General features: G+C 32.5%; 1 protein-coding gene across 1 annotated transcript in view; it reads right to left on the bottom strand.

Annotated features, from left to right (window-relative positions):
* LOC139502268 (uncharacterized) overlaps positions 1-22,475 on the bottom strand; it is a 52,416-nt gene extending 29,941 nt beyond the window's left edge. Inside the window, exons 1-4 of the mRNA XM_071291700.1 lie at positions 22,194-22,475; positions 17,637-18,135; positions 6,487-6,738; positions 2,869-3,312 (exon numbers count right to left, since the gene is read on the bottom strand). Coding sequence (XP_071147801.1) covers positions 2,869-3,312; positions 6,487-6,738; positions 17,637-18,123 — 1,183 coding nt within the window. The 5' untranslated portion in view covers positions 18,124-18,135; positions 22,194-22,475. The remainder of the gene's footprint in view (positions 1-2,868; positions 3,313-6,486; positions 6,739-17,636; positions 18,136-22,193) is intronic.
* Positions 22,476-22,970: the final 495 nt, after the last annotated feature.

Raw genomic sequence — 22,970 nt, 5'->3', positions numbered from 1 at the left:
GCTGAATCTGAACCAAGACAAAACAGAACTGATATTATTTACACCAAAAACTCGGATGAAGGAATTTGTCATCAGTCATGTTATGGATCAATAGTTAACAATGCATCTGGTGTTTATTTTGAAAGGACATTGAACATGGAATATCAAGAAATGCCGTCACGAAGTCGTGCTGCTTCCAAATTCGGTACATTGGTAGAGTTTGGTAAGGTATCAACGATGATTCCTGTAAAACCTTTGTCTGTTCGCTTGTCACGTTCCGTCTAGACTTCGGAAACGCTCTGCTATATGAAGTAATTGTTAGTTTAGTCAAAAGTTTACAGCGAGTACAGAATACGCGTACGGTATCTAAGCTCGTTACACGTACTAAGAAACACCATTTTTGTACACAAATTCTTCACTTCATTGGATCTCGGTGCAGTACCGAATACAATATAAACTGTTTTTGTATACTTTCAAAATCCTAAATTGGCTAGCGCCTGCATGTATAACTTGAGGAACTCATTAGCGCCTGGATCATCAAGATCTTATAGATCTGAAAACGCAATGCGACTAATACAACCGCGTGTACGCATCGAAATCAACGGAGAAAGAAGTTTCGACAAAGCTACTGCGAGTCTCTGGAACAACCTTCCTAGCCATTTATTGTAGCACAATACAAAGATTTTTTTTACTTCCAATCACTAACCTTTGAAATGCTGTAATTAACTTTCTTATGAATGCATATAAAATAATAAAAGAGGTATATATAGATAGATAAAAGATTAATCTTTTTAATGAATGCAATATTTTAATTATGCGATCATTATGTAATAAATTATTATGTAATTAGTGGCAAAATCTGGGTAAGTTCACTTGAATGAATTTAGCTCTATCATCTCTTTAACTATGCAGAAAATGTTGACGAAATCTTAACCAACTCATCATGGGCTTCAAAAGGTTATCTCAGATTGTCTCTATGGTATTCCATTCTCTCATAAATTTCTAATTATAGTAAACATCCTAACCACATAAAAGAAGATAATGGTGTAAAATTTGTTCTATACATTCTATCTAAAATCTGAGACACCCATTTGTAGATAATGGCCATAGGAACAACATATAATAAAATCAACCCTCTAGGGATACCTATGTAGAAGCTAATTTCATTTGAAAGTTGAAATTTGGTGAAAAATATTTTAGACACAGTTAACATTATAATTGGTTACATAATTGTTGCATAATACTAGCATTGTATTAATTTTTGAAAGAGTATTATGTTAGCTATCCAAAACTACCACTTTTATAAATTTTCAAGCATAATTAAGAAAGTTACAGCATTTTAAAACTTGGGAGTTGGAGTTATAAAATCTTTGTGTTGTGCTACCTTAAGACATGAACACTTTTTTTTTAGAAAAAATTGAAACCCTTTTATATTTAACTTATTAAAACGAAAATCTGGAATAACTGTTCTCGTCTTTTGTTAGATTTACAGTTTGACAACATTTTGACACAACATTCAAGCTTGAAACTGTTTCAATTTAGATTGTGATAAAATTTTGACATAATACACATGTAGGTTTCTAACACAAAATGAATATTTTCCAAAATCTTAAAAATCTATTCCGCAATACTGTGCGTTTGGTGATTTGTTTTTGAAACTTTAAATTTTTTTTGGATTAAAGGTAAATTTAAATGTGGAAATTAAAAGTATTTCTATATGTAAAATATTCTGGCTATTCCAACATAAAATTTTACTATTTTACCTATAAAAGAGGGACACAAGATATCAGAGGACAGTCAAACTCATAAATCGAAAATAAACTGACACCGCCATGGCTAGAAATGAAAAAGGCAAATAGACAACACGAACCCCACCAAAAACTAGGGGAGATCTCAGGTGCTCCGGAAGGGTAAGCAGATCCTCCTCAACATGTGGCACCCGTCGTGTTGCTCATGTAATAACAAATCTGGTAAATAGTCTAATTCGGTTGGTTACATTCATGAAAGTTTATAAAATTCAAAATGTAGAAAAAGTCAGACTAAACCGAGATCCTTACACTTACACACAAGTTATTTTCCAGAAACCACAAAAATGCTTGGTTTGGCCCCTTTTTTCTAAACTTTGGTATTGAACCCTCTTCTAAAGTTTCATAGATAAAAAATCCATTCACTAAAAATAAAGTAATTGCCCGGAAACCAAATGTTTCCCTAGACGACGACGACCACATTTTGACATTATACGAACCAAATAGGATTAACAAGTTAAGGTCGTATAATAAATTAGCCTCATCACCTGGCTCGTACGAGTAACCCTGCCTATCTTTTCGTAGCAAACTAGATCACCCCTGGAATTAAGTGTGGCTCGTGCTGCTCGGAATGTTGTTTTCTATGTCGAGTTTGTATACTGTTGTTGGTTATTTTTGCGAGGCGTTTTCAGTTCATTTTCAAATTATAATTTTGAAAGTCTATTTAATATCTTTAGCCTGTCTTTTATACCCAATCTATAATAGTTGGCACTTTCATATAGAATGTACCGAAAACCTCATATTGACAGGTGGTTACTGTGTTTTGCCACTTGTTTTCATATTTTACAGGTTCTTTAATTTTGATGAAAATAGAAAATTCGGAATAAAAAAAATCTGTCTCTTTTTGCAATGTTTTATGCAAATTAATGTAAGTCTTCGTCGTAGAATATCGTGTTAAACGCATATAGCCTGGTAAAGAGATAGCATTCATGTCGGGCATTTTATAGCTTAGACTTTATGTTTTATATAAGATACACATGCAATAAGATAAAAGTCACAAAAATGAAACTATAAAGAGGTTTGTTTACAAAAGGTTTCAAAAATTCAATAATCCAGTAAAACAACTAGTATTTGTATATTATACCTGCAACATTTTCCATTGGCTGTTCCAATACATCCATAAAGTGCCCACTCAAATTCTTTCTTGAGATGTCCCCTATTTTCTTCCTTATATCTGTTACAAGCAAAACAATGCATGTATGTGACAAGAATAGTTGATGTGTTGGATAATACTCAGTATGTCCGGCGAAATCCCAAAAGGAAACGCAAGCTAGATGTTTGCTGATAGGCTTGACAGCATTAACTTGCAAAAGACTATCTTTCCAATACAAATCATTTCCAGTTCTTGAGATCGCTTCTGCAGAAGGTGGCCTGTTGTCTAATGTATCTGCCCTTGTCACTTTGTAGATAGTTTGAGTATCTGTGTTTGGTGTTTCTTTTCTTTTGTACAATACCTCCTCAGAATTCCTGTTAGGCTGAATATTTTTAAGCTTTTGTCCAAGGCGTGTTATTCCACTGAAGTAATCTTCTGAAAAACAATATTACAAATTCAATTCAATAATAAAATCATTAAAAATACTGCCTAAAATTATGCACGCAAGAAGCGTGTTTCATCTTCAAAAGACTCACCATTGACGTTAAATCAAAAATAGATTATGTCGAGCCCAATGATAATTTTCCACAGATTCACTTGCAAGTTACCTGTCGATTTAATCTTTTGTAAGTTCTTTTGCCCTATCTAACAAATACAATAGCTATTGTTCTCTGTGTAATTTATACAATGGGACCTTTAAATTTCTTCCTATAGAAATCTATCACTCACTGATTAATTTAGCTGAACAAAAGAATGAACTGTCTGAAGGATAAAAATACATGAACCAATATTAAATAATGACCCACAAAACTTCATGTGCAATTATAATACATTTTTAATGTGTTCAATATAAACACTTATTCAAAAATTAAAAGTTGATTTCTGGTCAAATATTCAATATTTTACCTATTACAATTTGCTTTTTTTTGTGTGTTTGACAAATACAAACATGAATTTCATTATTCTTAAATGAAGGTCTTCATTGATGTTTTCTATAATTGAACAACAAAAACATGCAATTCATTGTAAACATAATTAAAAATGTGTGTCAAAAATAATATTTTTATTATTAAATCAGATTTTATATTAAACAGATTGAAAATATATTAATGATATTGAATAAATACAAAATTGCATGAAGTTTTATGTGAGTTTATTGAGGTATTTAAAACAAGAACTATCTTTAAAAAAGATATCCGACGTATTTAAATTTGAGTATATGTTTAAAACTATCATTTCGATTTACCATTTAAATAACGTTTTCTCTGTTTGTGTTCAGTATTCTCGGTCGTCGTATCTTTTTGCTTACATTCACCAAAACCCCGCGGAAATCTCACATGCGTAGGTGCGTTCTAAAAGTCATGTACGTTCGTACAACAAAGTTTACATTGAAAATTATATAATTGTCCCGAATAAACAGCTGTTATGGATGCAAAGAGCTATTGGAGAAACAATTATTTTAATAAAAATATAAATCTAGATCTAGTTCAAATATTTATAGTTTTTCACTTGCTTTCCATCACGATATAATTAACGAGACGTTTTTTTTCAAACACAACCAAATCACCCACCATGACAGCATTTTGTCCAATCACAGAAAGGATTTTCGAGCATGCGTATTCTGTTGCCATAGTTAAGCGTCCTTAAGTTCAAAGGGCACAAACCGAAAGTATACCGGAACTACGTCGGAAAAAAATACGATATTTTTCTGGTCAGGTAAATTAATCAATTAGGGATAGATTTCTCGTGCAGGTGAGGTAATCTATGGTAGAAAACTATTTTAAAAGTATTTCGAAAAATGTCCTAATGTTTTAATCGCTTTGCTCAGATTATCTTTTATTCAAATATAAAAAAACGATCTTCTAAAGCAATTATCTCGATAAATATTGATGCATTTGCATACACATCTCAATCGACAAAGCTGCACAGTTTTTTTAGGTATACAATTGTAGTTTTTAAAATATAATTTATCCGTATTATTTCCAACGCATGCAAACTATTGATTTGAAATTTTTATCATGAGAAAAGTTACTTTGATATTGTTCTTATTCACCACTTCTAGCACTGAACATATACTTGACGTAATACTAGTCATATGTGTAAGATATAAATCAACCAAGTCTTCAACCGTATGTTATAAGAAGCGTAATACAAAGCGGTAACGACCGCCGTCCTTTTATCATCATCCCCACGTTGCTTATTGTGCAAAACAAAGACGACAGATACCAGGGGGACAATCAAACTCATAAGTCGAAAATAAACAGTCAATGCCATGTCTAAAAAAAATAAAAAAAGACAAACAGACAAACAATTGTACACAACAAACTGCAAAGAAAACTAAAGAATGATCGACATGAACCCCATCAAAATATTGGGATGATCTCAGGTGCTCCAGAAGAGTAAGCAACCCACTCAACACGTATATATGTAAGACTCAGATCGACGTCCAGTCTCTAATCGACGTCCGTTTCTCAAATCGACGTCCAAATAAAATATCCTTCCAAATCGTTGGCCAATTTTATGCCTATCTAATTGACGTCCATTTTTTGGCTTCTCTAATCGATGTCTAAATTTTAGTTTCCCTAATCAACGCCCGTTTTGGTCACATAATACAAAATTGACCAGAATCGACAGTAGCCGAAATCTTTAGACCTTTAATAAAATTATGTGTTACATATTAAATCTATAAAAAAAATGTGTGTGTGTTTTTTTTTTTAAAGATTTATAACATATACTAGACTGAATATGTAAACAGGTTGTGATATATTTTTACATGAACATAAGGAGACGTGGTATGAAATGAATAGCATAAACAATTCAAATTAGAAAAATTAACGGTCTTAATTAAAAAAAAAATCAATCCGAAAAACAAATATGACAGACATAAACCATCGAACAACCTCTGCACTACCCTGCATAAAGAATATGACGGGGTTAAACGTGTGTGTGCACTCAACCTAGAATAGTTGTGTAACAGCACAATATAAAACATAATGCAAAATTCTTGCGTATATGTTTCACTTCAGGTGTAAAACTGAGAAATTTGTTGCAAAACATCGTACAAAGACTAAATTATAATACTGTAAAAACGATTAGTTGCAGTTCTTTATTTTGTCTATTGTTGAAGATTGAATAATGCCCTCTAGATGTCGTTTGGTTGGGTTTTTTTTTTATTGTTAGGTTGCTTTTTTTTTTACATCCACTTACATGAAGGTCATTTATTAACATGAATAGAAATAACACATTACTATGTAGATCGATTCTATTAACTTTTTATCAAATTGATAAACTTTAATATGTTTGAACCCTACAAAACATGTACATGTATAAGTGTAAACAATTAAGTCCAGTAATCGGGCGTAGTTTTGTTAAAACATGCCGTCACATAACTGTCATTGAACGTCGATTAGAGTATCAAAATATTGGACGTCGATTTGAGAATGTGACGTCAGATTTGGACGTTGATTTGAGAAACGGTCGTCGATTTGAGGAACGGACGTCGTTTAGAGGCCGGACGTCAATCTGAGTCTAACATATATATACGATAAACGATTTTACGTATTAAAACATGTATGGGTAGCCTGTCATGATACATAAAGGAGTAAATACCTTTAATGAAACACCATTCTGTTGTATCCAAATCAACTCCACAAGCATTAACCTGTATATCCAAGCAATCCGTTGAAACAACATCTTTTATGTCTTTATTTAGCAGTCGATGCACCAAACAACTTTTACCTGCCCCCTGTTCTCCAACAACAACAACTCGTACATAATGTCGTTGTTCGCTTCCTTTTTCAACCAATTGTCTAAAGCGCTCGATTTCGTTTATACTAAAATCAAGGAAACAGTTTTTTGGCCCTGAAAAAAAATCACAATCTAGTGATAAAAGGGCATTATTTGAAAGAAGGATCAAAGTCTTCTCACAGTCAAAGCATTAGTAATATATTTTGGTCATGACAGAGAAGAATGTGAAAAATAAAACTGAGAGAATAAAATTGAGAACATGGATAAATAAAGGCAACATTAGTATACCGCTGTTCAAAATTCATAAATCGATAGAGAAAAAAAAAACAAATCCGGGTTACAAACTAAAACTAAGGGAAACGTATCAAATATAAGAGAACTACGACACAACAAGGACACAACACCGAAATGTAACACACACAGAAACGAACTATAATGTAACAATGGCCATTTTCCTGACTTTATGAAAAAAATGGTCGGTTGAACCTGGTTTTGTGGCATGCAAAATCAATTTAATGGCAGTGTTAATTATAACATTAAAATGACAACATTGCACGACAGGGTTACAATAAATAAACAGATAAATGGGAGAAAATATAGGACAGAGAAACATACGAATAATAGCCATCAAAAGGTAACAGGTTAAAACTATTGTTATACGCCAGACGCGCGCTACGTCCACACAAAACTATGTTCAGATGTAAAATGTTTGAAATCCATATCAACTACAAAGTTGAAGATCGCCGAGGACCAAAAGTTTCAAAAAGTTGTGAGGCCAGGGTTATCCGCCTGTGACAAAACCATCTTTATTATCAAGAATAATATATAGTTTTGCAAACAGTAAATTTTATAAAAGGACTATATAATAGATATACATGATTAAACTGAAGTTGTGACTAGCTATAGAATAAAAACGAATACATGTACATTACAAAATCACAGCCCTGTTAGCCATAGTCAATGCAACGCTCAAAGTAACGTCACATATAAATTTCTAAAACGTATTCCGAAAATTGAGAAAGAATTTGGATAAAATTAAAGATTAGATTAGTATGACTTATCTAACTTATATTAATAACATTGAAAATAATAATACTAATTGATATTTAATTCTAGTAGTAATTAGATAATTAATTGTATTATTTAGCTTTGTAGGTGTTTCTTCTGATTAAACTGCAAACCAAATATATCGTGTAAATTTCGTTGATCCAAAATTAAATCTACCAAATGAACTTGATGACTAGTTATCCCCAACACAACACACGAATACAACAGAAAAAAAATATAATTTACAACTACAAACTTTAAGACATTTGACAAAATCCGATGACAACAACAAACACAACATTAAAACCCAACAAATTAATTTGGGATGGAAAAGTACCTTGCCACGTCTTAAAGCAATACGAATTTACACTCAGTTAAACAGTCACATTCGGGAATAAGTCACGTTTGGTAATAAAAAGATCAGACGACGTAATGACAAACGTTGTTAAAATGTCCACAGTTAGTTTGGACAAAGATACATAGTATGGATCAACCAATTTGTGATGGTGTCCGTAACATTTTTGGTGTGTCATTTTGAATCTGTCCTCATAACTTTGTTGGAGCAGTTTCTGCGTTAGGAGAACACCATACGAAGGGGCAGAGGGTATGTTACTGCTGAGAAATGGGAAAGTTGAAATCGTCCCGTTTATCATAGATTTTCGTGTGAAGTCGTCCATCTGTGTCAATATTGAGGAAAAAAGGTATGAAGCAGTACTTCTAGTATCAGTAGTGTCCTTAATTTCAAGTTCACTTGGATATATGAGATGCAAGTTTTGGCTAAATTATATGGGTTATTCAGTGATAGGATATCGTATGCAGGTTGCAACACTTGAGTAAAGATCACTGTTACTATGAAATGCGATTATTGACTTTTCCCAAAAGCGAAAGTTCAGATCTGGTTTTTTTAAAGTATTGTCAATTATTAAGTCAAATTTATAGAATTGTTTTCTAAAGTTAAAAACCACGAAAATTAATCCCCACGAACTTACTTTTGTATACAAAAACACGAAATTCTAACCCCACGAAATTCAATGTTTATACAGTATATCGGAAAGTGAAATTAAAGAATTTCGCAAGGTGCTTTTTCTGTTTGTATTTTAGAAAACATTAAAAGCACAAAAATACTGAACTTAGAGAAAAATCAATTCGGAAAGTCCATAATCACATGGCAAAATCAAATAACAAAACGCATCAAAAACGAATGGACAAGAACTGTCATATTCCTGACTTGGTACAGGCATTTTCAAATGTAGAAAATGGTGGATTAAACCAGGTTTTATAGTGCTAACCCTCTCACTTTGATGACAGTTTCATCAAATTCCGTTATATTTACATAGATGCGTTAACTAAACAGACACAATAAATAAAATAGTCAAAATATGGGTACATCAGTCATCATAGTATAACAATTTTAAAAGGAACAATTTAACAGAACACAAAAAACATTTATCTACATACACATTCATTGATTTGTGTGTCTGACGTCAGAAAATTTTATACGTCACGTATATTTGTCGTTCAATGTGCATACAAACAATTTTAAAATTTACCTTGGCAATGTTAGCATACAGGGTGAAAAAATCTAAAGTATGTAAGAAAAAATTTCCGAAATAGAACGAGATTTAAACTAGTCCAAACGTTATATATAGAATTTATAAGAATCCACAAATTGTTATTTCCACTACGCGATTTTGATGTTTGTGGTTCAACGTATATTGTAATTCATAATAGAAATATATCATAATGACATAAAATAGAATATCATACTGACGGGATCTTTTAAAGTACAGAGTCACGTTATAAGAACCAAAGAAATACATAAAAGTCGCATATACAAAACACACCACCAAAAAATGAAAGACAATACAAACACATTGACGAGATGTATAAGTACTGAGCCACGTCAAACGGATATCACATAAAACCATTCAACAGTAAAAGTCATATTAATAATAGAACAAAGACAAATGAAAGAACTATCAAACACGGGGTTTGAATGAATTCTGCTTCATACGAGTACAAAAACAAATCGGCTAGTAGGGGTGCACAATTAGTACCCATTGGAATACCGATTGCCTGTTGAAATATGAATCCTCCAAACTCAACAAATATATTGTCGATCAAAATCTTGGATGCAATAGACTTGGTGTAAGTATAATATAAGTTATATGGTTCGCTACTGACCCCATACGGATCCATAGAGGGTTAGTAAAATCCATGGGGGGTGAGGCCGGAGGCCGAGTCCCCTATGAATTTTATTCACCCTCTATGGATCCGTAGCGGGTCAGTAGTTAACCGTATAACGAATTTATCGGACGCTGGACTTTTTCTGCGGCGTTTTGTTGAAAAATAAACAATGAAACACAACAACATTAATAGATGACGTCGCCATTAACGCGTCATGAACCCCATATGAAACTTACTATATATTTACAGCATCTAAACCTTTATTGGCAAATTCTACCTTTAAAAAATTACGTTTATCCTCATTTTTGGATGTAGTCGATACTGGTTTGAATAGTCTATAGTTAGCAATGTCCATGATTATTGCAACTAGTCTATACAAAACAGAACGAGAATCAGTAACGGAAGTATTTTGGGCCTCTTGAAATAGTTAAAACAGTTTTGACAATGGAATGGAGTAGAATTTAGTTCTGAAATGATGGATTCCTAAAGGTGTTTGGACATACGTTAACAGACTTTCAATTGTCACGGTGTGCATAGTGGGTGGGATATATTTTCTGTGACCATGACTTCTATTTGGTCGAGCAGAAATATTAAATAATTGTAATGTATTGACAGTACTACACCTGGGACTAACCAAAATACCTACACCATCGATAAATTATTTCATTTATTGGGAAACGTAATTTAACTTTAATTGGGAAAATTCTTATTATATAAACATTATTTTACCACTGTTTACGTTTTTGGCAAATGTCTGCACCGTTCCATAGAAAAAGATAAAGAATGTAAATGTTATAACTACATCTGGGATGGTGAACCAGATAGGGTTAAAAGAAAAACCATGATAAAGTCATACAATGAAAGGGGGGGGGGGGGGGGGTAACAAATGATCGACATACAAAGTTATTTTATAAGCATCTTGGGTAAGTAAACTCATTAGTAATGATATTTCAAACTGGAAGTTAACTCCATTAAAATATTTCAGTGTGGTTGGTATTTTTTGGTTAATTTGTAAGATGAATTTTGAAAAAAAAGAACATTCTAGAATATATCAAACATATCCCCGATTTTAAAGAGAAGTATTTTAAATGTTGGGTAATATCAGGCGATGGATAGACGAAAAAAATACAAACTTCACAGAAATAAGAAAACAGGTGATGTTGGGGAACAAACTGATTGATTTTGAAAATAAAAATATTATTTTTGAAAATTGGATCAAGAGTAACTTAATAATTGTCAATGATATTAAAGATGACACTGGTTACATATCTCAACTTTTCATCCTGCAAAAATTGGACTGCAAGAATAATTGATTTGCAGGAATAAATATCTTGAAAAAGCCATCCCAAAAGACTGGCTTCAGATGTTAAAGTCTGAAAATTCAATTAAAAGTATTGTTAATATTCATAGACAGAAATTGATCTGGAAAGGTAATTACATTGAGGTTTCAAGCTCTTCAACAAATATATCCATACAAGTCATTTTGTAAAGATAAATTGAACCTTCAATTGGTGTTAGCAAACGGATCTGTATTTTACAAATTAATGAAAACCTTAGTATTAACCAACTACATGTTTTCATGTTTCATTATTTTAATAGAAGAGAATAAGTTAAACATATGTAAATGGAATATTTTATTGTTTAAATGGACACAGAAGAATGATGGTCTATGTTATGTATATATATATATGTAATAAAGAAAAAGATAACCACTTTTTTTTTTAAATTGGAAAATTATTTATGAGTAACTATGATAAAATCAAATTTGAATTTTGAAAGTTATTTTGGTCTGAATTATTTCCTAACAATTTCAGGTCTTTCTATTTACAAATCATATTTATTTATGTATCGAATCAGAAGTTGACAAATCATATTTATTTATGTATCGAATCAGAAATTGACAAATCATATTTATTTATGTATCGAATCAGAAATTGACAAATCATATTTATTTATGTATCGAATCAGAAATTGACAAATCCTATTTATTTATGTATCGAATCAGAAACTGAAAAATGTAAATATTTATCAAATGTTTATAAAATTTTTGTTCAAGAATATATCAAATGATATAACGAAATCAGAACAATGCAATTTAATCCATCACTAAAGTCACAAAAAAAGTTAAGACGATCTAATAGAATAAAACATAATGCATTAAAATGATGTACAATTGTATTTCAAGAAATTTATACATGTAATTATAATATATACATTCATACCAGCCTGGGGTAATCAGTGGAACATAACAGGATACATGTACATCAAGAAAAGCTTGGTTTATTGGTGTAACAATGTAACAAGACATGCAAGATATTTGGTGAATAAATATATAATGTCGTTAAAAAAAATTTTCACACAACTGATTCAGGAAACTAACTAAGGTCGGTACAGTTGGTTGAATATAACTTATACTTATCCTGTTATATATATTTATCTTACCTCCTTTACATTTCTAGGAATATGATTGGTTAAAAACGTCCTCGTGGAAACCGTGTATATTTAATATTAGGTTAGTTGGGAGGCGGGGCTTATTTCATACACGGTTAGTAGTGGAGTTACGTCCCTTTAGAAAAACAAAACAGTACTGAGAAAAAATCTTAAAGGTTTCAAAAGACGAAGAAAGTGATGATAAAGTGAAATAAATTCATAAAGCACATTTAAATCTAACAAGTTGTCATTGTTGGCATCTGTTTTTGTAGGATCAAAGGAAGTAGTTTCTTAATCATGTTAATGCTAACTGTATTGAAGACTTGGTCATTTTGATAGGTCACTAGTCTAAATTTTACACGTTAAGATAGTCGGTAAGATAAATTCGTTACATGGTGTGCTAGTGACGTAATACGGTATATATGGGGTCAGTAAATTCAATATGGGGATTCGAGCTTCGCTCTCACCCCATATATACCGTAATAGGTCACTAGCACACTATGTAACTAATAAGATTCTTACATTTATACGAGTGGATTACGGATTTATCCAATCGAGATACTTAAAATTTATAATTTAACTATCGAGATTGGATAAATCTGATAATCAACGAGTAACTATGTAAGAATCTGTTTCTCTAATGATTAAAAAAAAACACTTTCTTTTTTTGTAAACCGAAAATCCCCTTCGAGTGCCTTTCACATTGCACGAAGTTGTCAATTTCGAAAAGGGATAAATTTCCATAGAATTAGAGAAATAAATATAAATCGACAATAAGTTTTATAAGTTTACCAGAGGAGAACGAAGTTATTTCAATTGGTTAATAAGAAGGATATGTAACGGAAAATCTTGTGTTTCACTGTTACGATTGCGTCACTAGCTACGAAATATATACAAAATCAAACTAGAGGCTCTAAAGAGCCTGTGTCGCTCATCTTGGTCTATGTGCATATTAAACAAAGGACACAAATGGATTCATGACAAAATTGTATTTTGGTGATGGTGATGTGTTTGAAGTTCTTACTTTACTGAACGATTTTGCTTCTTACAATTATATCTATAATGAACTTTGCCCATTAGTAACAGAGAACTATATTTGGTAAAAATTTACATAAATTTACCAAATTAATGAAAATTGTTAAAAATTGACTATAAAGGGCAATAACTCCTTAAGGGGTCAATTGACCATTTAGGTCATGTTGACTTATTTGTAGATCTTACTTTGCTGAACATTATTGCTGTTTACAGTTTATCGCTATCTATAATAGTATTCAAGATAACCAAAAACGGCAAAATTTCTTTAAAAAATTACCAATTGGAGGGCAGCAACCCAACAACCAGTTGTCCAATTCATCTGAAAAATTCAGGGCAGATAGATATTGACTTGATTAACAATTTGACTTCTTGTCAGATTTGCTCTAGATGCTTTGGTTTCATAGTTATAAGCCAGAAACTGCATTTTACCCCTATGTTCTATTTTTAGCCGTGGCGGCCATCTTGGTTGAATGGCCAGGTCATCGGACACATTTTTCAAACTAGATACCCCAAAGATGATTGTGGCCTAGTAGTTTCAGTGGAGATTTTGTAAAAGATTACTTAGATTTATGAAAAATGGTTAAAGATTGACTATAAAGGGCAATAACTCCTAAACGGGTCAACTGACCATTTTGGTCATGCTGACTTATTTGTAAATCTTACTTTGCTGAACATTATTGCTGTTTACAATTTATCTCTATCTATAATAATATTCAAGATAATAACAAAAAACAGCAAAATTTCCTCAAAATTACCAATTCAGGGGCAGCAACCCAACAACCGATTGACCGATTCATCTGAAAATTTCAGGGCAGATAGATCTTGACCTGATAAACATTTAATCCCATGTCAGATTTCCTCAAAATGCCTTGTTTTTTGAGTTATAAGCCAAAAACTGCATTTTACCCCTATGTTCTATTTTTAGCGGTGGCGGCCATCTTGGTTGGTTGACCAGGTCACGCCACACATTTTTTAAACAAGATACCCCAAAGATGATTGTGGCCAAGTTTGAATTAATTTAACCCAGTAGTTTCAGAGGAGAAGCTTTTTGTAAAAGATTACTTTAATTTACGAAAAATGGTTAAAAATTGACTATAAAGGGCAATAACTCCTAAACCGGTCAACTGACCATTTTGGTCATGTTGACTTATTTGTAGATCTTACTTTGCTGAACATTATTGCTGTTTACAGTTTATCTCTATCTATAATAATATTCAAGATAATAACCAAAAACAGCAAAATTTCCTCAAAATTACCAATTCAGGGGCAGCAACCCAACAACCCATTGACCGATTCATCTGAAAATTTCAGAGAAGATAGATCTTGACCTGATAAACATTTAATCCCATGTCAGATTTCCTCAAAATGCTTTGTTTTTTGAGTTATAAGCCAAAAACTGCATTTTACCCCTATGTTCTATTTTTAGCGGTGGCGGCCATCTTGGTTGGTTGACCAGGTCACGCCACACATTTTTTAAACTAGATACCCCAAAGATGATTGTGGCCAAGTTTGAATTAATTTGGCCCAGTAGTTTCAGAGGAGAAGATTTTTGTAAAAGATTACTTTAATTTACGAAAAATGGTTAAAAATTGACTATAAAGGGCAATAACTCCTAAACGGGTCAACTGACCATTTTGGTCATGTTGACTTATTTGTAGATCTTACTTTGCTGAACATTATTGCTGTTTACATTTTATCTCTATCTATAATAATATTCAAGATAATAACCAAAAACAGCAAAATTTCCTCAAAATTACCAATTCAGGGGCAGCAACCCAACAACCGATTGACCGATTCATCTGAAAATTTCAGGGCAGATAGATCTTGACCTGATAAACATTTATTTATATGTCAGATTTCCTCAAAATGCTTTGGTTTTTGAGTTATAAGCCAAAAACTGCATTTTACCCCTATGTTCTATTTTTAGCGGTGGCGGCCATCTTGGTTGGTTGACCAGGTCACGCCACACATTTTTTAAACAAGATACCCCAAAGATGATTGTGGCCAAGTTTGAATTAATTTAACCCAGTAGTTTCAGAGGAGAAGCTTTTTGTAAAAGATTACTTTAATTTACGAAAAATGGTTAAAAATTGACTATAAAGGGCAATAACTCCTAAACCGGTCAACTGACCATTTTGGTCATGTTGACTTATTTGTAGATCTTACTTTGCTGAACATTATTGCTGTTTACAGTTTATCTCTATCTATAATAATATTCAAGATAATAACCAAAAACAGCAAAATTTCCTCAAAATTACCAATTCAGGGGCAGCAACCCAACAACCCATTGACCGATTCATCTGAAAATTTCAGAGAAGATAGATCTTGACCTGATAAACATTTAATCCCATGTCAGATTTCCTCAAAATGCTTTGTTTTTTGAGTTATAAGCCAAAAACTGCATTTTACCCCTATGTTCTATTTTTAGCGGTGGCGGCCATCTTGGTTGGTTGACCTGGTCACGCCACACATTTTTTAAACTAGATACCCCAAAGATGATTGTGGCCAAGTTTGAATTAATTTGGCCCAGTAGTTTCAGAGGAGAAGATTTTTGTAAAAGATTACTTTAATTTACGAAAAATGGTTAAAAATTGACTATAAAGGGCAATAACTCCTAAACGGGTCAACTGACCATTTTGGTCATGTTGACTTATTTGTAGATCTTACTTTGCTGAACATTATTGCTGTTTACAGTTTATCTCTATCTATAATAATATTCAAGATAATAACCAAAAACAGCAAAATTTCCTCAAAATTACCAATTCAGGGGCAGCAACCCAACAACCGATTGACCGATTCATCTGAAAATTTCAGGGCAGATAGATCTTGACCTGATAAACATTTTTACCTCATGTCAGATTTGCTCTAAATGCTTTGGTTTTTGAGTTATAAGCCAAAAACTGCATTTTACCCCTATGTTCTATTTTTAGCCGTGGCGGCCATCTTGGTTGGTTGACCGGGTCACGCCACACATTTTTTAAACTAGATACCCCAATGATGATTGTGGCCAAGTTTGGTTTGATTTGGCCCAGTAGTTTCAGAGGAGAAGATTTTTGTAAAAGTTAACGACGACGGACGACGACGACGGACGCCGGACGCCGGACGACGGACGACGACGACAGACGCCGGACGCAAAGTGATGGGAATAGCTCACTTGGCCCTTCGGGCCAGGTGAGCTAAAAATGGGATTTTGATTTGTTCAATCATTTCTGAAAGTGAAATAGTGAAATAATAATTCGCTTTTAGCGGCCAGTATGGTTCAATTTTGTAAAAATAAGCTAACAAACATTTACGATGAATAATTCACTTGCAAGTAAATAATTCGATCTCATTGAATCCGTAGTCATGTGAACTTCAATTCAACCCCTTAGCAAGAGATGGATAACGAATGCAGTGCGTTTGTTGAGCTATTTAAAGGAAAAGAATAACAACATTGAAAGTGAAACAAAGGCAAATAATTTGATTGACGGATTCGATCCACACAATATCATTCTTATACTGATAAAAACGATGATTAACATATACTTTTAATCTATAATATAAAATTAAACAGACACCACATCTTCCTATATCTACTTAAAATAAAAACCAATTGTACAAGTATTTATCTATTTATTTATGCTTATATCGCTCATATGACCATCGAAGGTCTTCGGAGGTCAACTCGATAGTTACTAAGATGGCGTCTAGACGAAAAGACATACGAAATAAAGCTTCATATTCTCGAGCCCATGCCCTGTAAATTGGTTATTTTAGACATTTTAATTTGGAAAAATGTTTTACATTGTTATCAATCAATTATGAGAATTTGAGTCCATTCGATGAACATGGATTTGACAGTTAGTGCCCCTTTAATGTTAAATTTCTATATTTAGATGTCTTAACAGAAGCTTTGAAAAGAAGTTGAACATGTGATTTTGTCTGAACGTGTTTTTAAATTAAAATTATTTAGAATATGCAAAATGAATAATATTGTAGACTATACAAGTGGGAGGTTAAGATAGCTATAAGACCAGGTTTAAACACCATTTTCTACATATAAAATGCTTGTACCAGGTCAGAAATTTGACAATTGTTGTCCATTCGTTTGATGTGTTTGAGCTTTTGAATTTGCCACTTGATCGCGGACTTTCCATTTTCAACTTTCCTTGAAGTTTGGTATTTTTGTTATTTTATCATTTAGACTTGATTAGGTGAATTTGTGATTAAAAATTTAAGCTGCAATACTTAAAATAGAAAATAGAAATAGAATGATTTTAAAATAGAGATATTTATGATTATTATCTGTTTCTGTCATTTTAAAGTCAGGTTACCTGTTTGTTCGTTTAATGCTGTCAATAGTAAGCCAACCCATTCATCGAGAGGACCATCTGCTTGCAGGTACGTATAATGTTTCAAATAATCGGGACGGTCGCAATTATCTATCTTTAAGATGATTGGCTTGTATCCTCTTTCTTGACTTTGAAAAATCTGTGCAACATCGAACTCAAATCGCGTCCATCCATTATTAATGGAATTTTTTGATAACAAAAACACAAATTTTACCGATCCTTCAATATGGTTTACCATAATCTCTGCAATTGAACTTCCTGCAATGGAATCTCTTTCGTGGATAAAACATGTAAAACCTTCGCATCGTAGGAGTTTTTCTAGCTTTACTACAAATGCAAGATCTTCGTGAGTGTAAGCTATATAAATATGGTATTCTTTCCCTGGTGGTAAAGAAATTGGATCTCTAAGGTGTAAATCAGATGTTTCTAGTCTTTCAACACAATCAAAATTCCCGTCTAGTTCGGTCATCTTGTAAATCAACTGAAAAAGAACAAACAAACGTTCATCATTGTTAAACAAAGCATCATTGTTGTCCACGGGAACTGTAATGATAACGTTATGTTTAATAATGTATAAACATAAAGCGTTGATACTAGAGATGATGATATCTAAATCCTCCTTTCATATACTTTGGGCAAATTACCAATTTTGGATAAAATATAATAAATTATAAAAAAAACACAACTAAGGGGTCATAGTTTTTGGAAATATTAGGTCATTAAAATGATTGTAATCCATGTGTAAAATTGAAGTTATATGTTTCACTCTATCTACTTTACTTATTCGACATTCTGCTTCGACTGCAAGGATATATTTATGAGTTAGGCATGACTGTTCATGATTTGTATTAATAAGAGCGATGCCATTTTTCAATGGTAAAAAACACCGACAGTTGAAAAAAAAAATACTGCTTACTGTTTAACCAAATTAATTCAATCAAAAATAATTTTTTTTTTTAAATTTTAAGCCAAAATTAAGTTAATGTTCAAATAATTTCTATTTCATAACAGTGTTTTTCAGTTTTACTGGGAGCTAATTACAACAATTGACAAAATGTATCTTGAAAAAAATTTCAATCAATGAGAACTTCATTGATTTAGTAAAAAGACGTAACACAGAGTTTGATAAAAGCATGACCCTGTACAATGCCAATCTATAAGTATCGACAAATTAAATGGCTGTAAGCGTTGATAACTGTATAGCAATGCATATTAAGTGATGAATGATAGCAAAATCAATGTAAAAACAGATAAAAATCAAAAAGAAGAATAATAAAACTACCGAACTCCATATTAAAAAAAAAGGTCTCATTACAGTTTAAACATGACAAGCTTACTGGGTAACCTTAAAATTACATCCGGTAACAAATAATTGCTTACAGTTTTTTAAAAAGACATCAAAATACTTCCTGTTTGCCAAATATAATGATATATGTGACAATAAATCAAAAAGAATATCTTTGTAGAATGTAATAGAAAATAAAATAAAAGTATAACATAAACGGGAGCACCTCTGAGCATTGGATCACTTATACAACATGTACAAATTAATTGAACATGAAAGGCAGACCATATTTAATCTTAACTGTTCTCTCTTGTAATGCTTGTTAAATTTGATTTATAACTTTTTTGTATTATTTTTTTCTTCTTCGTCTATTATATTATTAGATATTAGCTTGGTAAATATTTCCGATAAGTTATGTCACCCGATCGACAATGAACAATGTTAGATCTGTAAATTTGCTTTCGCAAATTTTTTGTATATTTATATATATATAAAATGACTGAATAAATAGTCAACGATCAATCTTACAGAGCGATGGATCATGTAATATGATTCTGTACACTACAAAATATAATATATAACAAGTCAAAAAGGGTACAACATCACCATTTAATAACTATGAAATGAACAAATATTAGATATTTCGGATAACAGATATCCTTCTTCAATAATAGCACGATGCCAAATGAATCATGTCAATATATTCAAACTGAAAAACTATCATAATCTTGAAATTTATACAATTTAAGCGAACACCACAGACGCTGGTACAATTTTAAAATTTCCAAACACGGCGCAAAGATTACAAAGATTTGCCAAATAAAAATAGTTATTTGCGATGTGAACTAGCACAACTCTAAATTTCCAAAGGTTTTGACAGTTTAGATGTTATAACTGCATATAGAGCAGTTCTCAAACAAAAAAATCAAAAAATGCCCTAACCGATCCAAGTTGGTATAATATTTCAAATTTGACAACGGTAGGGCAATTTCAACAGAAACTACATATTTAAGCCTCCCAAAAGAATAACAGTTTAATACTGATTGCAAAAATAAGTTTTATCTAATAAGGTAAAATAATTGAACGTGGCTATGTACTTATACATCCATCCCAAATGAATGGAGCCCTGTAATTTAAACTGGTATTTAAAAAAAATATCTTCGAACTGTAAAGCCAGTACGGAAGCCGGAGTTACTAGAAACAAGTGATGACAGGAAAATGAGGGAATCATTCTATGTTTTTTCATGTATGCCCTCTGGGGAAACTGTCCTTAACTTTCTTATCCAAAATCTTTCCCGAACGACTCTGTCGACCTTCGACCAACCCTCGTTGTGGTCTATTATTGTAATGGTAAGGTTTTTGAGATCAGCTTGTGCGTGCCCATGTGTTCTCAAATGACGACTTACGGGTAGGTCGTGCTGGCAAGTGTAGTCACTTCAATGACCATTCATGCGTTTGTTGAATGGCTGCTCTGTCTCGCCAACATACTGCATGCCACATCGACACTGAAGGAGGTATACAACATTCTGGGTTTTGCAAGTTACATTGCAAAATATAGTGTACACAGACCTAGTCGAGTGGCAAGTAAATGTTTGAGTATTTGTATATATATATGTAACTCGTCTAAACATCAACCCAACAATGTGTTAGATCTGTAAAATTAATTTCGCAAATTTTTTGTTCTTCCCTCGCCGGAATTCGAACCCATGCTACTGAGATATCGTGACACCAAATCGCCTTCACTGTAGCCGTCATATATATATATTGAATACTGTGAACCAACATATTTTTGCGGATACTTTATTTCGCGTTTTATCCATATTAGTCCAATCGCGGCTTTTTAATTTCGCGTTTTTCTAATTAACTTGATGTATTTTGATAAGAAAAGATCTGCGTTTTACATATTCGCGACAATTTATATTTGCGTTTTTTTCCTACTCGCGAAATAAATCGCTCAAGAAAATAAGTTTTTTTTTTTATCTGAGCGTCACTGGTTAGTCTTCTGTGAACGAAACGCACGTCCGGCGTATTAAATTTTAAATCTGATACCTTTTGTTAGCTATTATCCGTGTTTCTCTGTCCTATATGTTCTCCCATTTATTTGTATTGTAATCCTGTCATGTAATGTTGTCATTTTAATGTTATATTTAACATCGCCATAAAAGCGGGAGGTTTGTCATGCCATAAAACCAGCTTCAACCCACCTTTTTTTTCTTAAAATGTGCTGTTACAAGTCAGGAAATGGCCATTATTATATTATAGTTCGTGTCTGTGTGTGTTACATTTTAATGTTGTGTTTCTGTTGTGTCATAGTTCTCCTCTTGTATTTGAGATGTTTCCCTCAGTTTTAGTTTGTTACCCGGATTTGTCGATTTATGAATTTCTAACAGCGGTATACTACTGTTGCCTTTATTTACAGTATACATAATTGTGTATAAAATTGAGAATGGAAATGGGGAATGTGTCAAAGAGACAACAACCCGCCCAAATAAAAAACAACAGCAGAGGGTCACCAACAGGTCTTCAATGTAGCGAGAAATTCCCGCACCCGGAGGCGTCCTTCAGCTGGCCCCTAAACAAATATATACTAGTCCAGTGATAATGAACGCCATACTAATTTCCAAATTGTACACAAGAAACTAAAATTAAAATAATACAAGACTAACAAAGGCCAGAGGCTCCTGACTTGGGACAGGCGCAAAAATGCGGCGGGGTTAAACATGTTTGTGAGATCTCAACCCTCCCCCTATACCTCTAACCAATGTAGTAAAGTAAACGCATAACAATACGCACATTAAAATTCAGTTCAAGAGAAATCCGAGTCTGATGTCAGAAGATGTAACCAAAGAAAATAAACAAAATGACAATAATACATAAATAACAACAGACTACTAGCAGTTAACTGACATGCCAGCTCCAGACTTCAACTAAACTGACTGAAAGATTATGATTTCATCATATGAACATCAGGCACAATCCTTCTCTTTGTATAATTGAAATTATACAAAGACGACACAAAGTAACATGATCAATTCGGTTGGTATATTCCGATTTTTTTTATCGCAACAATTATTTCTTGGTAAGAAAATATCGATTACGGTCAGGGCGTGTCTTATTTAGGTTATACAAATAGATTAACTTCCACAGGCATTGAAATCATATAGAAGTCTCAGCTTGCCACTCTCTTTTGAATTAAATCCCTGGTGATTCTGTTGAAATTCAAATAAAATTCCATTGAAAAAACATGTACTTACCCGGAAGAAATTGAATTAAACATTTTTCTATTTTTAAAGTTGTGCGACAACTTGAAGTGTCCTATATGACAGAAGTATATCTCCTATTCCTGAAATAACAACTTTCTGAAAAAAACGATTTGTTCTGCTATGAGACGATACTACACTGTTTGTTTGTGCATGTTGTGTACGATTTTCACAATTAAAACTATTATCGACGTCCTTTTGGTAGTTTATCAAAACAATGAAAAGCGTCTTCTCCCTTTACATCATAAACCAGTTTATTCTGTATGCTAATATTAGGTTAAAGGGAAGTGAATAAAGATGACTGTCGCCACCTATATTTTACATTTAAGATAATAGGTAGAAGTGAAATTCAGCTGCCCTTATAATTAGAAATCAAAATTGAAATAGTGAGAAATGAGTGCCATTGGTGTACGTAGAAATAGCGTGAAATTTAGAGAAAATTCTCTTTGACGAGCAACAATTTCTGTGCATGCCAAATTTAGCAAGGGGTGTTCTTCATTTCATTGCTGATATACAACTAAATATTCATGTTTTATATTCAAAGAGTCCTTCAATCTATAAACATGCCAGAACTATAAAAAAAATCCATACATCAGTTTAAACAAAATGAATTATAAATACACTTAATCTTGTTGAAAACTTGGTTTTGCAACAGTATGTACCAATTACAATGTGTTATGTTAGGTGCATAAGGCACGCGGAAAGTTCAGGCGGTTTCTACGGGTGGTGTTTAAGGTACTATATAAAGTTTGTTATTTAAGTGTATTAGTA

Source organism: Mytilus edulis, chromosome 13 (assembly GCF_963676685.1).
Source record: "Mytilus edulis chromosome 13, xbMytEdul2.2, whole genome shotgun sequence".
In the NCBI taxonomy this organism is placed as follows: domain Eukaryota; kingdom Metazoa; phylum Mollusca; class Bivalvia; order Mytilida; family Mytilidae; genus Mytilus; species Mytilus edulis.
The sequence above is the reverse complement of the archived record's forward strand: the minus strand, read 5'-3'. Positions and strand labels throughout refer to the sequence as shown.